The sequence below is a fragment of the Drosophila simulans genome, chromosome 2R (genome assembly GCF_016746395.2).
Source record: "Drosophila simulans strain w501 chromosome 2R, Prin_Dsim_3.1, whole genome shotgun sequence".
In the NCBI taxonomy this organism is placed as follows: Eukaryota; Metazoa; Arthropoda; class Insecta; order Diptera; family Drosophilidae; genus Drosophila; species Drosophila simulans.
In genome coordinates, this window is record NC_052521.2 from 21,698,065 (window position 1) to 21,719,453 (window position 21,389).

Below are 21,389 nucleotides of genomic sequence, written 5' to 3' on the forward strand. Positions count from 1 at the left end.
TTTTTCGAGTGAGACCATAAAATGTAATTATATTCCACTTATGTACATAGCTGAGTTATGCTTAACCTAGGCTGGACTTCATAATGCAGAGGGGTTCACGTCTTGGCATTCCATTCGAGCACCTTGTTGAACTCCTTCTCGCCGAATCCGATGGCCGCCGACTGCTCCAAACAGATGGTCTGGCGCTTCAGGTTGTCGATCATGTAGAGCTGCTTCTTGTACGCGTTGAGCAGGTCGCCGCGCTGGCGCTTTAGGGCCCGGATCCGGCTGTCCCGCAGCTTTAGTTCCTTCCGATGCGCCTCCAACTGGTCGCGCTGCTCCTCGCGCAGCAGCTTGAGTTCCTGGCGGGCAGCGTCTGCGTCCTCCTGGACGCGGGACAGTCGGTTCTCCAGGTTTATGTTCGTCTGCCTGGAAACCTTGGAATCCCGCTTCAGCAGCTCCAGCTCCCGCTGCTGGGTGATGAACTCGAGCTGCTGCTCCTTCTGGCGCTGGGTGAAAACTTCGCACTGCCGTTCGGCCCGCATCAGTTGCTCGGAGAGGTGCTTGTTGGAGTTGATCGCCTGGTCGCGCTGGTGCTCGGACTTGCGTTGCGCTTCCAAGGCGTGCTCAAGCTGCTCCTTCTGTCGGGTCAACTCTCCGGCGTGTTGAGCGTGATCCTCTTCCAAAATGGCCACCTTGGCCTTGAGGAATCTAAAAGGCAAAAATTAGTCATGTATTCTCAGAATATATTATTTTATTATTTTTAGTCTTTGGGCTTTCTTACTTGATAAAGTTGTCCTTGGTGACCTGCTTCTTGAGCTGGCCATTGACGACGGTTGTACTCTCTCGCTTCTGTGTGACCTCCACTTCGACAACATCTGGATTTCGGTTTGCCTCATCAGCGTCGTTACGCAGTAGTTCGTCCAAGGAAGGACTTTCGCTGAAGTTTGGGTTCCGGTACTTCACATACGTGGCCGTCTTGCTGCTCATATCCTTCGTGAAGGTACTAAATTTGGAAAGATGGCGGGGGGTGGGAGAGGTGGGTCCGGCAGCGGGCTTGGACTTGGTCAGCAGACTCATATCGGGCACCGCCTCTCTGCCAGGTGAAACTTTCGGTGCTGCCTTCGTGGACGGTGTGGGAGCACCCTTTTTCCGGAGCAGGCTGCTCGGTCCCTTTTGTTTCTGGAAGGTGGCGTAGCGCGGCACCGTCACCGCAGTGGATTTGGATGACCCCTTCGCCGGATACATGGCCTCGGCAGCTGGACTGAGGGTCAGGAGATTCAGCTCCTGGTTTATCTTAAAGAGTTCCTTCTCGCGGGACAAAAGCTCGGCCATTACGGTGGGTCGATGTGAGGACGGTAGCTAAGTTTCTTGCAGCAACGATTGTGATTTGATAAAAGACCTGGACAATCTACACACATTGAATTTTTCTCAGACTTAATTTGCTAGTAGCTCCACACGGCTATATCAAGGTTAATACTATAAATTCGGCTGGAGTTAATACATTTTCCGGACGCCAAACATTGACAGTTACCCCGGGCTACGTAGTCCTGATTCCCCCCCGCCGCCTTCTGGGAATCGGCCTGGTCCCTCCGGAACTCCATGTCCTGTTGCTGTTCAATGGGGTGGTTTTCCGTTTGTTCGATTGTCCCCCCGACGACTGTTGCTTGGACTTCCCCTTTTTGACGGATGGAGGAATTAAGGAATTTATTATCCTCGGCCAAAGTGGTTCACACAACGAGGTGACCAGCCTATGCTGTTTAGAGCTTGCATGATGTAACTTACCTATTTTAGCTTACCAATAAATTAGCTTATAATACATTATTCTTCATTCTTAAAACTATGTTTATATTTAATTTATGTAAAGTACTTTTAATGCCAAAAGGTGATGATTGAGGGTCCTTAGAGAATTCTCTCACGTCTCAAAAGAATAATTCGTCCACTTCATCCAAGTTTTCCCAACACCCGTAGAACCCAAACAGAGGAACACGCATAATAATCATAAATATTGGTAGAACTTAAGTATAAACAGCACCGGGCCGCTTCAAGGGAAATACGGCAGAAAATAACAACAATTCGAGGTCTCCGAGGTGTCACAGCTACCTGTACTCGCACCTGGAATTTCGAGGTTGCAAGGGCGCTGGGTTCACAGAATGTAGAGGCAAGTTCAAGATTTATGTGCCTCCCGAGTAAAACAAAAGAAGAGCAGCATGTGTTCCACAGAGAAGCCTCGTCAGTCCAAGCAGTCAGCCCCACCAGTGGCCATATATGCCGTCATCAAGGTGTTCTGGTGACAGCCCACACACTGGCCATAATTGCACCGATCTGCTGCCAAGTTTGAGCAGAACCTGACTTCCAGTTGCGAGCGCACAGCTGTGGCCAAAATCATGACGCTGGCCGGAGGGGCTCCAAAGAAACTTAGACACCAGCTGGATACTTGGAATCTTAGTCTAGAGTGCTTCTAGTCAAAGCAGTTTTCTAAATATTAATCACAAGCAAACATAAAAAATATTTAAATTTAAAAACCTTAGCTAGGGAATATATGGTTTTCTCTTGAGGTTTCCAGCCCAATGTTTCTCTTTGTGCACACTTGCGATATGGGATGACCGCCGCCCGACCCTCTAATTATGCCGCACTCATTAGAAAGACAATCTGGACCCGCGGCCGTAGGTGTATTAAAGGGAGCCAGCGGAGCGTGGCCGCCAGTCCCGCCGGTCATCAAGTGCAGCTCAGCTGGACGACGTGTTGCTGCTGAAAAACTGGCAGCGACACCGCGGCCACCGCCAATTGAGGCGATACTACACTATGCCTTGGTGAAGAGATCGTCGGAAGAGCGCACATAGACTTGCCAATTGCTCCGAAAAACCCAGAGCGCCGCCACTCCGAATCTTGGCAAGACCGGTTGTCGGCCATCGTCTTGGCGTTTTCGTCGGAGTGCGAGTGGCTCGGTTTCGGGCCCCGTCAGTCTTGGCCAGGTCGGTGTGCGAGACACATCCACAGCGCTCAACGAACCTCCATCCCATCGATCCCTTCGATTCGATTTCGATTGCTTTCCGATTCGTTTCGATCCCGAATCGTGCGTGAGTTTTTCGAGTGGCCTAAGGCTCCGTTTACCCGGTTCTAATTGGATCGTGCGTGCGGATTTGGAACGGCTTCCCGTGGCTCAGAGAGACGTTCATGGGTTTCCGAGATTTGAAATAGTTGCGGTTGTTGCTGTTGTGCCTGTGATGTTTCTGTCGTGATTTTCTCCGATTGTTGTTGCCCTTGGGAAGCGATTAAGCTCGACGGGTGGTTGAACCGGGCCAGCAAATACGTGCTGAATGATTTGTGAATCTTTTGAATATTTCGCGTTGTTTTCTGGGGAAGTGCAAAAGTGTCGGGAAGTTTGTTGCCTCAGTCTTTTGTGTTGAGACAGCGTAATAGCAGCAGCAGCAGCAACAGCAACAACAGCTCGGATTATTTGCCACAATTCGCCAAAGAGCAGCTCTTAGCGTCTCTTTACCGCTCTTGGCCAACTCTTAAATGTGCAATTCCCGCAGCGTTAACATGTAAAACGAGTGTTGGCCACAAAACGAAATAATTATAGAGGAAGCCCGCAAAAAAAAAAAAACACTTAGGAAGTACATAAAAACAAAATCAAACTAATGTGAAACCAAAATTCGTGAAAATATCTAAAATCATCATCGTTCCGGGCAACCAGTTTAAGGCACAGCGAAATCGCAACAACGGACACATAACAAATTGGATTACGCAAAAAGGGCGAAGTTGGCTAGAGGTGAGTGTGGCGGAGTTTGTGTTTGAAAAGCTATAACCGAAAAACCAGAAACCCGAAACCCGCGAAAAGAAACAGTTAAAATCAGGCAGAAAATCAAAGCTGTGCCGTTTGCAAAAACAAAACCAAAACAGCCTTAAAAGATGACTTCATAAATCGCCGACGCTGTGGATGTGCCAAAAATCCATCAGCCAAACCGGTTGGCTTCACTTCGCCTCGCTCGAAATTCGGAATTCACGGAATACCAATACTTGTACTCGGGGGAACGAATTGAAGAAGCGTTGCAATCTGTTTTCTGTGCAAATGAAATGGGCCTTATCTGAAAAGCGGCCTGAGAAGCATCTGTCCGGGGATCTGAACCTGTTTGCCAAGGTTGCCAGTGGCCGAAGTTGGCTGCCAAGTTCGCAGCCAGTTGCATCACCGGGGGACACAAATATGGCCGGGATGGGGTTGGCCATCGGCAATTGGCTATTTGAGTAGCCACATCACGGACATCCGTCTTTCATCCGCTTTTCCTGCCTTCTTTCCCGTTTTTCAATGCCCATTTCTGGATGCGCACCGCATAAGTAATGTGTCATCGGGCTCTTGGAATCAAAGGTCCATTCACATTTTCCCCACTCCGTGTGCGGCCATTATAAGCCAGAATCTGTTGCTAATTGGCTGACCCAACATTGCCCACATGAGCTGGGACCGGGTTCTTCTCCTTGTGGAACTTTTAGCACTTCCACGGATCACACAGCCATAATTATGTTCGTTCCATTGTGTTCGGGCTGGCGTCTAAAGAAGCAATTAGAAAAGTTGATTGATGGAGAGTCCGGGGTTCAACCCATCCCGATCCGACACTTGCATCATCCATGGACTATGGGAATGGGAACCTTTCCCTTTTCGGTGATGCATGGCCTATTAATTGGTTAATTTGTGGTTTGTTAGCCATCAAAATATTGTAGTTGGCCAATGTAATGGTCTTCATCTGCGTTGAATGCAACGCCTTGACTAGTGAATAATGGCTCATCCGTCGAAGGCGTTTATCTCCAACTTCTGTTGGATATTTCCCAGTTCTCCGGCATTCTCGGAAAGCTTGCGTCGAGGAACGCCAACGCAAGCGTAAAATTTGTATAATTAAAAGGCGAATCTGCGCTCGAGCTGCTCGAATACCAGTTTCTGAGCCATCGTGTAGTTAACTTGTTTATATAACAGCCAGACAACAACTCGAAGTGACCTTGAAGCGGGCACAAAATAAGGTAAAGACGGAAAATATGATTGTACGTATAATTTCGTATTATTTTGCTGCTTGGGCTTGTGTGTGCTCAGCTAAGTGAGAGAAGTGAAGACAAATGACGGATTTTCGGGGGTTTATGAACTAAGCCGAGAGATGCGTGTGGGCTTGCTTGCCAAAAGCTGTGTGATTGATTTATAATCTCCCGCCGAAGAACTAACAAAGAAAGCGCCAAAAATGGTGAGTTCATTCAACCAGGCAAAGACCTTTTCAGCGTTAGATTTTCCGCCTGCCTGTTGGTATTGATTTACAGTTGAAACGAAAGACTTAGGCAACGAACTTCGCGACTGCATTACTCATACGACACGTTGGCGCTCAGCACTAATTATGCAAAAACCCAAATGCTAGCGAAAGGCGTGCCCCGAACCCAGCCATGAGTCACAAGCCTCGCTTGCCCCCCGTTAAACGGACACTCTGCATTGGGTAGCTTGTTTGTTTTCGGCCAAAATGAAAAGTCGTCTGGCTAGTTGATCCCCACTCCCCTGCCTCCTCCTCCACCACTGGCGAATTTAACCAACATTGGCAAACTCAAGCGGACTTAAATGCAGGCTTTTACCTTAGACCAACCCCACGCAAAACCCCGCGACTGCAGTCGACCGACCACGAGGTTGTTCAATTCATTCCAAACACTTTCAAATCCAAGCCTTAAAAGGGGAGTGGCAGGCCAAGACTTTTGAACTGCTGTCCGCAGATCGAAGGAAGTGGGCATAGAACTGTTACCAATACTTAGTGTGTTAAGTTCTCAGACACCAAGACATAAGATAAATAAATTATTGTAATATAGTAGCGATCGTCTATGATATCTGTGTCTAAGTTTAGCATTTATGACACTACATGTGATTTACCATAGTGAAGTTCTACGCTCATTAACCTCAAGTACGAGACTATTTATGGCTCAGAGGAAATCCTCCTCAAAAATTAGTTACTTAAGTACTGAGCTGAGGAAACTTGCATAAAGTTATTATGGGAAACCTAAGGTCAGCTTGGCCTGCCATTAATAAGTAATGTCCATTTCTCGAACTCATCAGTCGAATCCCTCATCACGAGCAATAATTAGCCTTTAAAAAAGGGGGCTCAATGTATAAGTTTTAATGATGAATTTGGCTGATTCTGACCAGCAGTAGCTGCCAATGTACGAGTAGCTGGGAGGCTGGATTTTAAGTACTTCTAGACGCGAAACCCCAGCCAAGCAAAAACGGAACTACAAAACTAGTTTTAGCTGTGCCTTTGGGCTGAAAGAAAAAAGCCATAAAAACAGCGGGTAACAATGGGCGCCAGTCAAAAGGCAAAAAGCACGGCAACAGCAAAAAGCGCAAAGTAAATGGCTAAAACTGAAATATTGTAGACCCGGCTGATAAAAATCAAACACATTCATGTCTACAGCTCAGCTCAAGTCACGTTCAATGCGAATTTCTTAGCCGTTTGTTTTTTTTTTTGCTTTTTCGTACATTTTTTTCGTGACAATAAGCCTGCGGCCACAAAAATTGGGCGTCAAAATGGGAGAGAAAAATATATTTAGGCAGCACCGCGGGCCAAGCGCTTGTGGGTGTCCAATCAGCGGTTTGCATATTGGCCAGTCGGTTTGAGCCCATTTGGACATCTTGACAAATGGCAGAGAAGCGCGCCATTTGCAGAGAACTTACATAACTTCGTGGCAGCAGCAAGAGCAGAGACACGCAACGCATTGGGCAGCTTTTGGTCTTAAGCCCAAACTTGGTTCGCACAGTGTGTGGCAAGATGTCCGATGTCTCCACGCTCCAGTTTGATGCGTGTGGCAACAACCGGGTCAGCGCATTTGGCCAAGAGGGTGGAGCTGCGTTTTTCCACTTTAGGACCCCCTAATGATGCGCGATTTTCGAGTTCTCACATTGCCTTAATGGCCAATTGCCCATTAGAGCCTGGTCGGCTGCCGTTGGCCCAATCTATTAAATCTATAAACGGAATCGGCGTTGGCGTTTATTGCAATTGGCCAACAGCAAATTAACAGCATTGTCAGCTCATTTGAGGCGAACAATGGCTGCGGCGAGACAATTGCACTGACCTTGGGACAATCGCCGGGTGGCTATAGGTTCGTTCCGATCCGCTGGCTCTCGGCTACCTACCTGGCCAGCTATCAATCGCCCATAAAGTGCCAGCTAATTGCTGCATCTGAAGTCGCAATTTGAAATTCTAATTTCCAGAAACAAAGCAGAGCCTGCATACGCAAGCAGGTGAAAGTCGATGCCTCAATTGCCATTGATCTCCGACGCTTGATTAGCCCCAGCCCGCTGGCCAACTAGAATTTCGGACCTGAGTAAAAGTAAAAGCTGAGCCCGAAGTCTGGCTATAAAGCCGCTCTGACCCCAATCGGCGAATGGCCATAGCTGAGCTGCCCTTTTTGTTCGACTCGTTAATTGCCGTCATTAAGAACAATGCGGACAATCGCACAATGCATCTTCGCTCCGAAGTCTTCAGTCTTCGGAGGTCGGTCTTTAAGGCCCTAACCCTGCCCAACTTACTTTCTACGCCAGCGGAATTGCAGCGAAATTAGCTCTACGCATCGCTATGCTACACGGAAAGAAAGTTTGGCTCGATATGTGAATGCCTTGTACCTAGAAGAATATGGCAACGTGTTGAATTCGAAGTATTTGGCATTAGTGGCTAACACTTACCCTCCTTACCTTAATTCTTATTTAATCAATATGTGAAATCCTCAAATTGATCTCGACATGACAAGACATTTTTCTTCGAGTGTGATTGATCACACTACGCCGCGATGTACGACGAGATTTCCCATTTTAATGGCAAACCGCAACCGAAAGTTGGTAGAACCCCACACATACCCTCCACCACCACCACCAGCATAGTTCCAAATGGGTCAGCCACGTTATGGGTTTCTATGGGTTTCTATGGGTTTGTGTGCTTAGCACAGTTTCTGTTTGTGATTTGCCAATGCCTTTGGCAATTCAGATTGGAACCAGATCTGACTTTCGAGATGGGAGTCGTCAGATATTCTAATTGACTGGCTTCCCGAGATGGCTGAGGTTTCCGAAGGTTCCCAGATGTGCGCCTAGATTAAAGTGGTTCACCCAGATATGCTGATAGATCGGCGGGAGGTCGGTTCCCTTTAATTATCCACTTCATTGGGGATTGGATTCGGATTCGTTTGGATTCATTTTCGAATACTCAGCTGGGCGCAATTTCACGCACAGTTACGCGCTTTTTTCACGCTATTTCCCACTTTTCCCATTTTCCCCTTTTCCCAGCGATTTTGCTCAAGCAGAAAGCCGTAAAGCTAAGTGTGCATTTCAAAACTACTTTTTTGCACACCCGCGTTGGGTGTTTAAGGCTAGTAAACTACGGGAAAATGGAAACACGCGAGGTCACTTAGCCGCCACATTAACATTAGCAGAGCACACACTCCAATGAAACTGCAATTGTTTAAACTTTTAACAAAAACATAAAGCACACAACTTTGTGGCCCGCCTGGCACGCAAGACCCATTTAATTTATTCAGTTGCACGGCCCATTTTGTTGGTTTTTTGTTTTCAGTCTTACCGAATGTTTGTTTAGTTGCTTCGCTGCTATTTGCTCTGGGAAATGTGTGTCAAATGAATTCAAATCGACACTCGCAGCCATTCGTTTCATTCGAATGCACACGATTGATTGGACTGTGAATCATCAACGAATGATTTTCATTCTGGTCAGGAGTTCTTGGGCTCCAAGGAAAGGCTCCCAGCTGAGGAAATGCGATGGCGGAGTTACAGGAAGCGGCGTCTTAAGGAGTATAGTTCATTGTAATACTAGTTGTTATCGATCTTCGACTACGAGTATTCCCACATCCCTTCATTATGACTACGATATGACTAGGTATCTGCAATTTGTGCCCCAATTCCGTGCAATTTCCCTTATCACCGATGATCGCAATTGAAGGTCAGCTTGCCATTTCCACCGAACATTGGGCATTGGACATTGGGCATCATGTTTGTTTCCTTTGCTCGTTTTTTAGCCCGAACTGGGTAACGAGAGCAGATGCCAATCAAAGTCATTATTCATAATGCTCGTTGGCGTGCTCCGCCGCATTTTTCCAACTCATTTTTTGCCTGCATGAGGTGCGTTTTCAATCCGAGCTTTTTAGCCGTGTATCTCGCTTAGAGTCGCTTGCGTCATTTGCTAATTTTAGCTAATTTATTGCAATGCCAGTGGAGGGGGCACGAGTACGTTGGTTGGCTGGTGGCGTCAGTTGGCAATTTGCATTCGGCTCCGAGCCACGTTTGTCTACTCACGGATCGATCGCCTGGTGTTCAGGAAGTGTGGGCCTCCAGCTTTGACAAATTGACGTGTGCTCGCCGCATAATGCCCACAATCTATCAATTTCCAGCGGATCTATTGACCCAATTCCGTGCTTCTCCCCGAACCAATTTCAATAGCAACCAGACTCCCAGCGAGATTACACCTCTCGGATAATAAGCGGCCGTATCTTCGAGTCTGTATCTCGATCCGGGGTGAGTGGATGTAGATGGATTGCTGGTCTTGTGACATCATCACTCCGCTCTTGTGTGTGTGTGTGTGTGTGGTGAATGAAATGTGTTGGCAGCGTCAGCGGTAACAACAAATCATTATCGCCTCTCAGCCATCAGTGTAAGCCGCATTTTGTTGTCTTACGACGCCCAAAACACGGATCCACATGCACGGCGAAAAAATGATCTCATTTCGGATAGCAACTGGGTGTTATTATGGGTGAAATGGGGTTCTACAAAAGATCTACTTGGTTAAGACGAAGACATGAAGTCCAAGGAAATAGAGTGTGAGATACAGTTGCGGGGGATAAAAGCACTACTTTGTGAAATAAATAATTTTGGATGACTTGGTCTTCAAATTGGTCAGAAGAACAGTTTTAACCAGCTTTTGAGCATAGATATGACTCGACTCCGATCGCCACATATTTCTTTCTGTGTGGTGACCACTTTGAGGATGTGACTCGCCTGCAAAGTTCTCAGCGATCGGCAGGAAGTGGAAAACCGTTTGTCACGGGCCATTGATATGCGCTTAATATCTCGTAATGCAGCAGCTTCTGTTGCCGAGAAAATGCGGAAACCCGAGTCATGATGCCACGCTGCCATGAGTTGCACTTGGTGGCCGTCTGTTTGCCCAGCGCTCGACGGCTGGCACCGCCGAGATGTGGAGTTCCCCAGCAGTAACCAGCACCACTTGGTGCGAGGCTAACCCATTTGCAATGAGCTCAGCCCGCACGCGAACCCAAATTCGCGCTGTTGACTTGACCCATTTGGCAGCAGAAAGTTGCCTTTGGGCCACGATATTCATTACAGAATCGCTGTGTTCGAGTGATTTAGCATAATGCTATATGTGAGCAGTGGGTGTGGAACCGGTTTCGGCGGGCTTTCAGTTTATTTTTCGGTTTTGACTATTTGCCAAGGCTTAATACCCGTCATTCGATCTTCTCTCACTCTTGCAGATCTCGCACCATGAAGACAGGCACTCGAATGGACGCTTTCCACACGGCGCTGCACTTAATCGTAAGTATTCTGCACTGGGTTCTCTCCCCAGGCCCATCGAAATGGAAAATTGCTGGAGTCGGCCAGAACACATCAATCAGGCAGCCCGCTGAATGACAATTGCATGCCAATGCGATTAACCTGGATGCGGGACTGGAGGCCACAGCGACTGCTCCCCTCCTCAGTATGCTAAACGCGAATCCGAGTGGCCAAAAGTGGCACACCAGCGCCATTCTAAGCCGCTTGGCCCCAAAGATCCGAGATTCAGGTTCGGGCCCGGGTTCAACTCTAACCCAGGCTGGCGAAAGTTTGCCAGCCCGTCCAAAGGAGTCTCAGAATCGTGAGAATGCAGCGGTTCCCCTAACCGCCGGCAACACGAAATCGAAATTTCCCCTTTAATTAAAGAAGCTTACTGGCGATGGATTAGGCCAGGGACTTAATGTCGGCTTGTCGTGATTTATGTCAACGCTTTGTGCTTGAAAAGGGGTCGGGCATCCATGGTCCATGGTCGGAGCTGGTCGGATCGGATGGAGTAGCCTATATGCCAACTATGCTAATGAGTGACTTGTCTCCACTTTCTTTGCAGACAATCGCAGCTCTGACGACGCACGCGGCGCAGATTCCAACGGCAATGAGTGAGTACATAAATCTGTTCATTAGGAAGCTAAACCGAATTCTATGGATTGGGACACCGAGCCAGTGGGGACCAAAGAAAAATTGCCAGCATATTGTTACCGCAGACAGACGCTGGCAAGATTAAACACAGTTGGGTGCTTTGTTAGTCGCTGGAAACATAAAATAATATTCAAATGAGCCATCGAAACCTGAGGTATCAACTAGTTTCCGCTCAAACAGAAGTAAACAGAAGAGAGAATATGATCAAATTGGGAATATTTAGTATGAATTTAAGGTAAAATAAGTAGTACCTTTTTTTAAATCCATCATGACGTAACAAGCAGCTTACAAATATATTCATAAAATGGATACCAATGCCTGATGAATTGGTTCCCCTTCAAATTGGCGAAGCATTACCTAATTAGTTATAAAGGCACTCCACTTAATCCGCCAGCGCTGTTGCCATTGTTAAGTAAACCCGCTAAGCTGGCTGTTGTCTCTCCGGTTGCCAAATCTCTGTTGACTCTGTTTGCCAAAACCAAAACGAGCCATTATAATCGCATGGCAAACAGCGGTCCAGTGAAGTCGCTTCGGAGGCTTTGGAGCTGCCTCATTGAGGGGCGACTGGCGAACATTGCGGCACACTTCCTTCTGGCTTTCACATTGCGTTTTCGGCTGGGCTTGGAGTGGAGAGGGCTTGGGATTGGGAATGGGATTTGGCTAAGACCCCGGTGACCTAGGAGCCATGCTCGGACAGCGATTGCTGGAGCGACTCCAGGTAGTTGAGAAACTGCTGGTAGGTGAAGAACTGACCCTGGTTGCCACCTGGTTTTCGGTGGTAGGAGCAGCGACTGTCGAATATCCACTTCCGCTGCACCGGGTTGATATCCTTGACCAGGCTGAAGACGCTCTATTGTACATCGCAGAGTTTGGAGGAGGTGTATCTACGGATTATATCGTATCTTCTAGGGTCTGGCAGTTCAGAACATAACCTGAACCTCTCATACCCTCCTCGTCAAATATGAGCTCCTTATTGCAGCAGCCAGATCCACGGTCAGGGCATCGATCTGATCCTGGTCCACCATTCCACCTTTCCATTCCTGTCTTAACTTATTTACTGGCGCAATCTCGTCCATCTTTGCACTTAAAATTTGTCGGTGAAAGCGATCGATAATTTGCTTGAATCATATCTAAATCACGAAGTATCTCATAAATTTATGAAACTGGGAAGTTGATTTAGGCTTGCATTTTCTTTGTTCGCCAAGTGCCAAGGGAACAGCCACTTGAGGAAGGGCAACTTGGGCCCAGTCTAGTTCGTTCTATTTGAGGAGTGCAGCTCTGCTCGCCTGCGGAGACCGTAAAATTATACATAATAGAAAGCCATTAAATGTTTTATGTGCTCGCCAAGCCGCCGAGTGGATTCCATTCCAGTGGAGTAAGAAAACCGGCTCTGCGACGGCCGTGTTGCATGCAATTACTTTGCCCAGAACCGCAGTAAGTGATGCGAAATGCTGCAAGGTTCGTTGAACCGCCTCGACCGAAGGCATCCCGTCCCATCGCATCCCATCCGATCCATATACACACCGCTGAATACACACCGCCAACTGCCAGGGCGAACGTGCCTGGGCAGCTCTCCTCAGGTCTCTTCTCTTGCTGTTGGTCTTGCTCTTGGTCTTGGAGTTGCTCTTGGTCTTGGAATCCAATTGTGTACCTTCGCAGAGGAGCCAGCGGGGAGTTCTCGGCTCTGCGATGGCTGGCCAAAAGCAGGAAACGCCAAGAGCACCTCCAAATCCCCGGCAGTGCATCGAATGGTTCGCAAAGTTCAAGGAACTTGCGGCGTGCCGTCTTTCTAATGGCCCCGAGCTTCTGTGGCGTGTCTGCGCCCCCAGTTGCTGCTTCTGCTGATTTTCGAAGTTGCCGCTTCAATGGCTTCTCAATGTCATGAACGTGCACTGAAAAAAACAACTGTGCTTGTTGCCAAATAATTGCACCTAGAGTGTAACTTTTATCCTTTAAGAATGAGAGCTAGAAATATTACCTCAAGTCAATAATTGTGATTTTTCTTGATCTCTGCATATCTTAGCATTATTTAAGTAAAGTTTGTAAAACCTTTGAATTTTTTCTCAGTTCATCATTCATTGTTTGCTAGTCTTCCGCATGCCATTTAAAGTCAGCTTGAAGTTGCAGTCCTAACTAAATACTGCTCCCATGGGCCATTGTCTTGGCTGGCTCATGATTTATGCTAACGGCTCTCGAGGATGCCAATCCGTTGGGTCGCCTAACTGTGCTTTTTTGGGAGTGGGCCTGTCGTGTTTCTGTTTGCATTTCATAATTTCCCGACTTCGATTTCCCTTGCAGAAGATGCCCAGAGCTCGCTGAGCGAGGCGATTGCGGCGGCGGAGGCGGAGGTGGCCTCCACCTCTAAGCCGGCGGTGGAGCCGAGTGTGCGGATCAAGTGCCTCTCCGGATCGATGCTGATCACCATCAAAGACGCTCCTCCGAACCACGAAACGGGCCTGTTCAGCGGCATGATCTACCCGAAAGGCCTGTCCAAGAACTCCACCTGCTTGAGCGAGTACAGGTGAGTCCGCACTTTGGGTAGTCCAATCTGGATTCTAATCCACGTTCCTCCCCCGCAGAGATCATGTGGGCTCCCTGCGGTACAAGCTGCCGCTGAGATCTTGCAACACGATGCCAAAGGAAACGGTAAGTCCAGAACCCCATCCTCCCCAGAAAACTCCCACTCAGGCCGATGGTACGTACATAGGTGACGCCACGTACCGGCCAACTCGTTCTGCCATTTTGGCATGCAAATAAAAAATTAAACATTAAGTTTAAGCACTTATAAGGCAGGCAGACCCGACTCATTGGTTACAAGGTAAAGTCCATATGCCAAGATGATGAGTCCATTGAAAGGTTGAATCTCAAATGGCCAACTCACGCACCTTTTGCGGCTGAACTAATGATGCGATTGTGGCGGCTTCACGGAGATTCTATCTAAAATAGCAGTTGTTAGATCTGCTGGGTAAGATGGGGAACCATTAGTAATGGGCTTGGCAACTATAAACGTCTGTCGCTTACTTAGAGTGGGCCAGAAATGATTGAGTGATTGTATAAAATATGTATTTTTAAATATTATCATTCTTCTATGTCAGAAGCTTTTTTAATTACATTTGCCAGCTAGCTTCAATCAGCGCTAGATTTCCCAAGATCTCCGTGCCAATCATGTGTATTACTGATCTCATGCGCCCGATCAGCCATGACGAGCTGTCTCCCATGTCCCTGTAAGCCATATCGAATGATCCGAAAGACGGCCGAGATGTGCCATATAAATTTCAGTCTCTCATTGGGCTAGTCAAATGCTTATATGGCTCGACTTATTTATTGGCTCATTCACTCGATCGATTCGGGCAAACAACGGGCTGCGTTGTGCTCGGATTCATTTTGAAATCTCAATTAGCACTTAACCGGGCTAATGTGGCTGCAACTCACGCACCGGCTGGCATTTTGTAGCCATTGCCTCGGTCCGATTGTGGTACATATTAATGCAATTTCTCGGCATTTATGGGGCAGCGTTTTGTAATTCGCGGCTGCTGCTCCTTCTCCTTCCTTTCGCTCGATTGGATTGACACAATTTCTGAAATTACCAATGTTAATTGCAGTTACGATAGCCGCCATTTAGTCGATGAGGCAACAGAGTACCGTCCGTTCCAGAACCACTAGATGGTATGGAGGCTAGCTGCTCCATGATCAAACAATATAGATATTTTAAAAGGTTTTAGTGCGCTTTAATGTTAATAATGAAGAATACGTATTTAAGGCCTTTGCATAACTAAGTTCGTTGTCTAAGTCATTTGTTTTTGATTGATTTTTGCAAAAAATCACAGATTAGTGCTTGGATCAGAATAGAACTAATAGAGAATGGCCAGGCTTCATAGCAATGCTTTTATTGGTTAACAATTTACAGATTTAATGATGTTTTTAACGCAGGTCCACCAGCCATATATAGCACATAAGTATTCTTTTCACTTAGTTCGTTGCCTAAGTCTTTCGTTTTTATGGCTTTGTCCTTCGCCGTCCCGCCTTTTTTGTTGATCCAAGCAATTCACGCCGAGTGTTCAATAAGCAAGAATCAGTAAACATTATTTACCCCCCGCAAACAGTGGAAAATCAACATTGGCCAAGGCCCGTCGCTTGGTGGATGTCTTAAATGTTTGTCATTAAAGACGATGAGCGGGTCTCATCCAGCGTGCAGTCCCCTAATGGCAGCTATCCTGCCTTACGTCATCCGCGTCGAGATGAGCTCATTGCAGTGTAAAAAGTCGCGTGACAGGCCGACACATCTGCTGCCATTGAGCGACTGGTACTTGCTCCGCTGGAAGTCGAGGGTCTCGGCTGTGCGCATGTCAGGCATAATTAAATGAGCCACGAACAGTGCGATCAGCACTCTCAGGGTCGTCAGAGATTTTTAATTAAAAATTAATTGCTGCCATCCCAGAACTCCAAACTCCCGACTGCTATCTTCGGCAATTGTTCACAGCTCCGCTAGTAAGCCATCTCGCGTCGAAATCAATTTGTTCTGTTCGCTGGCAGTGCGTTCATTGGCCACCAATGCCGTCGGATGACCATGAAAAGGCCAAAAGTGTTGGGACATGTAAGCGGTTTATGGTCGATATTGATATTTAAAGGCAGCTACCGCCGTGTTTGGAGCGAAGGTCAGTGCGGCGACTGACTCCCACGCATCCGCTCCGAACCTGTTTTCCAGCCGATGCCATCCGATACATGTACACTGGCTCCGGAGCAGATTCGAGCTCCATATTTACGCGGAGAAGTGTTATAATGACATAATAGGGCTTTCTACCGTTAGAACCGCCGCTGCCGTGCTCGAAGTCTTAAATGTCACTTTATTATGCTTTTTATTGGCCATTGTCTCGAGATGATGATGCCCAGATGCTGAGAACCGACCCTCGAACATAACTGTCAACGGTTCTCGGGGACTTGGGCAACAAAGGAAGGCCCTGCCCGCTCCGTCTTCTTGTTTTCCTAACAGTTTCTCGGCTTGTTTTAGGCGGAAACCGTGTTGGGCAATAAATCGCACTGACCAGCGTCTAAATCCACAGAAAGTCGGCTTCTTCAGCCGTCGATTACTGCCTGCTATAGCAACAAACATCGGCGCTGGCCATTAAGAATGGACGCCCGAGGAGGGCCACTTAAGCGAAGAACTTCCGTGCCCAAATCTGTACAGACCCAATTACAAAACTTCCGAGCGGGCGGCGTGCATGGCATGGAGTACTCCGTCATTACCTCACCTTTCTTCCGCGGAGTTGGCTTTCGGTTGGCCAAGCCAAAGCCATCGAGTGTGTACTCGATTTGTTTCTGCTGTCCGCTGGAATTAGCACAATCACCGATGGGCGAATAACCCGTTACCAGTGCACAGCGCGAAAAAGTTTGGAGTTCGGAAGAAAGATACGTCTCTCAATATAAATATGTTTTTTGAGGAATCTTTATTGGAATTACAAGGGGCTATTTATTATTACTCTGCTGATTCCCTTAAGTAATTCTTTAAGAGAATTCAATTATGAATCTCTGCAGGTGATACTAAGCAGGTGGGCCTAATGATTTTGCTACCAGTGGATATCCAATTAAAGTTCCCTCGTAAGGGAAATTGCATCATGATGGTGGCAGTATTCTTGGCTTCTCCAAGTGCCCAAGCAGAAGCTATTGAAATTCATCATGCAAACTTGGCTAATTTGCGAGGAGATAAGGCCCGCAGATCCCCGACGAGACGTCACACCTGGCTGATCGGCTCTAGCACCATTCTGAAGGCGACTTCAGGAAGTGCTCCACAGCCCCATGGCTTGGGCATATGGTATTGTTTGACTTGGATCGCACATTCAACTCTGAGGGGCGATTTCTGGCTGCAGCCAAGCGTGAATCTGAATGCATAATGAGAAGTCGCCATTCTACTTGCGTTCAGGTGGATGATATGGCTTCTCGACTTGGGTATCCAGTTTTCGGAACTCATAAGATCTGTATTAGATGTTGGGCAGCTCAGCTCGAGTGGCGGATTGGGGGCGAACGGGTTTGTTGGCCAGGTCGATAGGTGGTGGTAATTTGATGAAAAGTTCCCATTTAATGGTAATTGTAAGCAACGTTCCTTTAAATTGGATCCATATACGGCATAGTAAATGTAAATTAATCCCATCTTTCAGGATGACGGTGGCATTGAGTTCTTCAACACCATCGTGCTGCAGCCCCACCTGAAGCTCATCACGGACCTGGGACGTGGCTACCACGTCCGCTGTGCGTACAAGAGTCGCGACGCGGCCATGAAGCCCAAGAAGTATCTGCGCAAGCACGCCCAGAAGCCGCAGGCCTTCCGCAGCGATGATCGGCGGGAGTACGGACGATCGCTGGACAAGCAGCAGGACGACGACCTGGACGAGGAGGATGTCTACGATGCGAATGTCCCGCCGCAGGAGGAGGACGTGACCAACAACGAGATCCCCATGCCGGGCTGCCACATGAAGATCTACAACGACGAGCACAAAATTGCCGACGATGTGAAGATCGGCGATCCTCTGACCATTGTCATCAGCATCGATAAGCAGAAGGTATACGGACTCCATGTCACGGACTGCATAGTTCGCGATGGTCTGGGCTGGGGAGAGCAGCGACTGGTGGGCGAAGATGGGTAAGATGGCTTTTAATCTTTATGGATATGTTATTTGCAACGCTCTGTTCTTTCAGCTGCCCCATGGACAACGAGATCATGGGTCAGTTCAACTACACCCAGGACCGATTGGCAGCCAACGTGACCTTCCCGGCGCACAAGTTCCCCTACACCACCTCCGTGTACTACCAGTGCAACGTAAGACTGTGCGCCCTGGAGGATCCCACTTGCCAGGAGGCTCCCCAGTGCAGCGGAAAGAGACCCAAGCGCCAGGCCGCCGTGGACAGCAAGGAGGAGGACGGCCTGCCCGCCACCATTGAGGTCTTCTCTGGCCTGTATGTGAACGAGAACGAAAACGCCAACGACAGCGACGAGGACGCGGTTTACAAGGAGAAGGTATGTGGACAGGAAATGCTTGATGGCATGTGACTAATACCCCTTTACCACAGACTCTGGACGACGCTCTGTGCGTGTCGCAACGCACCTTCGCCATAGCCATTGCCATCGCCGGATTGATCCTTATGCTGGCCGTGGTCGCCGCCGTGCTCTGCATCATGGCGCGCAGGAGCACCAAGACGGTGTCTAACTCGGGCAGCTCCATCTACAGCGGACCCTACACGAACACCGCCTTCTCGCACAGCAGCTAAGCGCGAGAAGATGAGGAGGATGGATAGTCCCCAGGAGGAGATTCTAAATTCAACGTTTCCAAAATGCAAAACACTCAAAGTGTTAAAAAATCAGAGGGTTCCCAGGAGGAGATTCGGTCGCGCAGGTGCGCTGCGGTAGTCAACGATTGGTAGAGTTGGAGCCACCTAGTTTTAGGATGCCGGAGCAGTCAGACCAGTCTGGTCCAGCGGCTGTTTCTTAGATTAAGCCTAGCCTAAGTTGCAAATGATGTGCAGAGATTACCGGGCAATGGTCGGGGTCCATCCCCATTGCCCGCTAATGTCGCAGAGATCTTGGCCACATCCACATTCGGAAATGGACATCCAAGGAGCTCTGTTCCGCACAGTCGGTGTTGGACTCGTCCCCCGCCCCCCCTAAGCGTGTTTCTACATCCCTGACTAGCCCCCTTTCCAATCCAATCTGTGGAACTAACAACGAATGCAGCAGCCGACGCTCAGGTGATATTTGTACTCGTATCTACTTAATGCCTAACTATGAATGCACTACGCGTAATTTATTTACTCATCGGATGACCAACTGCCCTTCTAGTAGAATTTCCTGAATACTTTCTTGTCATCGATTTACGTACTTAATTCCCATGCGGCAGGAGTTCTAGCCCTTATTATAATTCAGCCGTCCGGATCAGCCACCTACTATACATGGTATATATAACATATATGAAGGTAGAAGTGAATAGTTCTCAAACCAAGCTCAGCATTTGCACCGCTTCAATCGAGCATTCCGACGTCCACTGCCAGGATGCTCCCAGAATGCTCCTCTGGAGCCGTACAAGCCACGCGATTCAATTCATACTGAAGCTCAATTTAGTGTACCTCTAAGTTAATATTAATCAATGAACAATAAACTCAAACTGACCTTAATATCTGAAAGTGAGTGGCACTTCCTGTCGGGGATTGCAACACCAAGCGGCACAATTTCAGTGTGATATGTCAGTGGAGATATGAGCGTAGGTTTGTGAGATTCGGATTCAACTACTCCGAGTTACTTCCAATGGCGCCCGCCATCCTGTTTCTTGTGTCTACCTATCTGATCGTTGTGACGAGGGGCTCCTTGAATTGTCCCACTGTGAGGTCGAACCCGCTGCAGTTCCACCTGGTTCGCCAGTGCCAACGAGCTGCAGCTGATGAAGCTCTGGCCCTGGAAAACACATCCTCTCTGCAGGAATGTACTGATCTGGCGCATGCGCTGCGGGGGCTGGCCTTGAACTACGCTCCAGGAGGACCGAAAAGGAGGCTAAATTCATTTGATCAGAGGTCCTTTGGAAAGCAGGGCGACAAGGAGCAGCGCATTCGAAGTCGTTTGAGTGTCTTCGAACAACCAGGGCAGTTCTTCAACTGCCACGTCCTGAAGTGTCCTCAGAATAACACATTTTCAGGGATGGTCAACGACAGTCGCTTCGATTACTACAGCTTATATGGAAGGCCAACAGGTTAAATGGAGTATCTAGAGTATCTGTTTGGGTAAATAATTTTGTGGTTCTTGCCAGTCGTAAGGAACTACAGCTGCATACCGGAGGTTGGACTCTTCGTGGTGTATACTCAGCCCAGTGCCTACTTGAATGCCTCACTGACCTGTTCCAACTCCTCGGAGTTCACTGGTAGTCTGGCCCACATCGCCTCCGAACACAGAACCAATTTATTGGCCCAATGGCTAGTGGAATTCAACAGAAAATCCCAGTCTCAGGCAGAAGGCAATGTCTATCTGGCCTATGTGGGTTTGGTCTACAACAGCTCAACGTCCTTGAGCCCACTGGACTTCAGGAACGCCCAACGGGAGAGCTTGCAGTGCTTTCTTTACAGAGCCTGGGATGGCGGTCATCCTCGAGTTGGGTAGGCTGACAGTTTAGTAGGTTAGCCGCCATTGGTATCTTCACTAAATCTATCTGAATTTGCAGTGGTGAGCTGGGCAACGCCAGCTGCGTGGCCTTGACGCCGCAGGGAACCTGGCAAACCCTGAACTGCGACCGGGAGCTGCCCTTTATCTGCGAAATCCACACGGCCCGGTCAACTTTCGCATGGGAGCAGTCCAGTTCCGAGCTGGACATAGGCCCAAATGCAGTCTTCGACTGCTTCAACGACCGAGTCTGAGTCTATGGCAGCATGGATATTCGCAGCCGTTTTATTCACTTAAGCAGTTTTCAAAACACAAAAGCCAAATAGATATAGTTTAGTGGTGTTTGCCCGCCTCTCGCACGCCTTGTGGAAAGTGTAGAATCTGTTGCAGATGCAGGACCACCGGGCAGCGCCGCTTAGTGGTACTTGTAGTTCCTGTGGTGCTTCAACTTGGTGTAGTTAATCAGATAGAAGAACGTCATGCTAGCGACGGTCAGCTGGAAGAAGGGAGCGATCCCGGCGCGCTTCGGGAACACGTACTTGTGCTGCCAGCGCCACCAGGCACGGCTCACGGCTCCGGCCAACGCGTTGGGGGTCTTGTTGCGGCGTCCCAGCCAGGCGCCGATCTCGCCCAGCTTCACCTGGCCGAAGGGCACATCGGCTGCGGATCGGAGAGATCGGAGAGTTGTTTAAATTATGTAAAACGCTGCACATTTTTGAGCAGTGCAAATGTGCTCTGCGCCTGCCGCAAAAATTACGTAACCTGCTCACCTTTGCCGTAGAAGCGAGCGGGGTCGTAGGGCCCGTGCACCTTGGGGTTGTACTCAGCTGGATAGTCACCGAATGCCATCGCGCTGGTTTGGTTGAGATATATTCTTAAATCGAATTCTTATGAAACATAAAATTACGCCTGCTACTTACTTCCTTCGATACTGACAGTATGACCAAAGCGGCGGGAGCTGGGATTTTCATCGAGCAATATACCGAAATATACTGGTCAAGTCGTTGGTGTGCGTCTCCGCTAACAGCGGAGGGTGTATTCGCTACTTCATCGATACAG

At 48.4% G+C, this 21,389-nt stretch overlaps 4 protein-coding genes across 6 annotated transcripts; 2 read left to right on the top strand and 2 right to left on the bottom strand.

The window, feature by feature from the left end:
* On the bottom strand, positions 1-1,553 carry LOC6736091 (testis-expressed protein 9). Its single transcript, XM_002082956.4, has 2 exons — positions 764-1,553; positions 1-690 (listed from the first exon to the last, which is right to left on the bottom strand). The coding sequence occupies exons 1-2, from the start codon at positions 1,312-1,314 to the stop codon at positions 96-98; spliced, it is 1,146 nt and encodes a 381-aa protein (XP_002082992.1). The 5' UTR covers positions 1,315-1,553; the 3' UTR covers positions 1-95.
* A 1,370-nt stretch (positions 1,554-2,923) lies between these two features.
* On the top strand, positions 2,924-19,366 carry LOC6736092. 3 transcript variants are annotated; one of them, XM_016168906.3, is made up of 9 exons: positions 2,924-3,059; positions 3,519-3,754; positions 10,483-10,543; positions 11,109-11,157; positions 13,496-13,718; positions 13,777-13,843; positions 17,350-17,831; positions 17,888-18,206; positions 18,260-19,366. In XM_016168906.3, the coding sequence occupies exons 3-9, from the start codon at positions 10,493-10,495 to the stop codon at positions 18,455-18,457; spliced, it is 1,389 nt and encodes a 462-aa protein (XP_016029487.1). In that variant the 5' UTR covers positions 2,924-3,059; positions 3,519-3,754; positions 10,483-10,492; the 3' UTR covers positions 18,458-19,366. The 3 variants fall into 3 exon arrangements, with proteins under 3 accessions (XP_016029487.1, XP_016029488.1, XP_016029486.1); XM_016168907.3 differs by having other exon boundaries at positions 2,924-3,055; XM_016168905.3 differs by lacking the exons at positions 2,924-3,059; positions 3,519-3,754 and adding an exon at positions 9,297-9,511.
* Positions 19,367-19,386: 20 nt separating this feature from the next.
* LOC6736094 lies at positions 19,387-20,822 on the top strand. The gene is made up of 3 exons (XM_016168908.3): positions 19,387-19,926; positions 19,984-20,326; positions 20,392-20,822. Exons 1-3 carry the CDS (start codon positions 19,488-19,490, stop codon positions 20,582-20,584), a joined length of 975 nt encoding a protein of 324 aa, XP_016029489.1. The 5' UTR covers positions 19,387-19,487; the 3' UTR covers positions 20,585-20,822.
* On the bottom strand, positions 20,580-21,360 carry LOC6736095 (putative ATP synthase subunit f, mitochondrial). The gene is made up of 3 exons (XM_016181216.3): positions 21,251-21,360; positions 21,101-21,183; positions 20,580-20,990 (listed from the first exon to the last, which is right to left on the bottom strand). The coding sequence occupies exons 2-3, from the start codon at positions 21,177-21,179 to the stop codon at positions 20,746-20,748; spliced, it is 324 nt and encodes a 107-aa protein (XP_016029490.1). The 5' UTR covers positions 21,180-21,183; positions 21,251-21,360; the 3' UTR covers positions 20,580-20,745.
* Between the last annotated feature and the right edge of the window lie 29 nt (positions 21,361-21,389).

Coding starts and splice junctions, on each gene's coding strand:
- LOC6736094 (XM_016168908.3), top strand. CDS start 19,488: ATGGCGCCCGCCATCCTGTTTCTTGTGTCTACCTATCTGATCGTTGTG. Junction 19,927..19,983: donor CTTATATGGAAGGCCAACAG/GTTAAATGGAGT, acceptor GGTTCTTGCCAG/TCGTAAGGAACTACAGCTGC. Junction 20,327..20,391: donor GGCGGTCATCCTCGAGTTGG/GTAGGCTGACAG, acceptor CTGAATTTGCAG/TGGTGAGCTGGGCAACGCCA.
- LOC6736091 (XM_002082956.4), bottom strand. CDS start 1,314: ATGGCCGAGCTTTTGTCCCGCGAGAAGGAACTCTTTAAGATAAACCAG. Junction 691..763: donor ACCAAGGACAACTTTATCAA/GTAAGAAAGCCC, acceptor TTTGCCTTTTAG/ATTCCTCAAGGCCAAGGTGG.
- LOC6736092 (XM_016168906.3), top strand. CDS start 10,493: ATGAAGACAGGCACTCGAATGGACGCTTTCCACACGGCGCTGCACTTA. Junction 10,544..11,108: donor ACACGGCGCTGCACTTAATC/GTAAGTATTCTG, acceptor CTTTCTTTGCAG/ACAATCGCAGCTCTGACGAC. Junction 13,719..13,776: donor ACCTGCTTGAGCGAGTACAG/GTGAGTCCGCAC, acceptor CCTCCCCCGCAG/AGATCATGTGGGCTCCCTGC.
- LOC6736095 (XM_016181216.3), bottom strand. CDS start 21,179: ATGGCATTCGGTGACTATCCAGCTGAGTACAACCCCAAGGTGCACGGG. Junction 20,991..21,100: donor CGCTCGCTTCTACGGCAAAG/GTGAGCAGGTTA, acceptor TCCGATCCGCAG/CCGATGTGCCCTTCGGCCAG.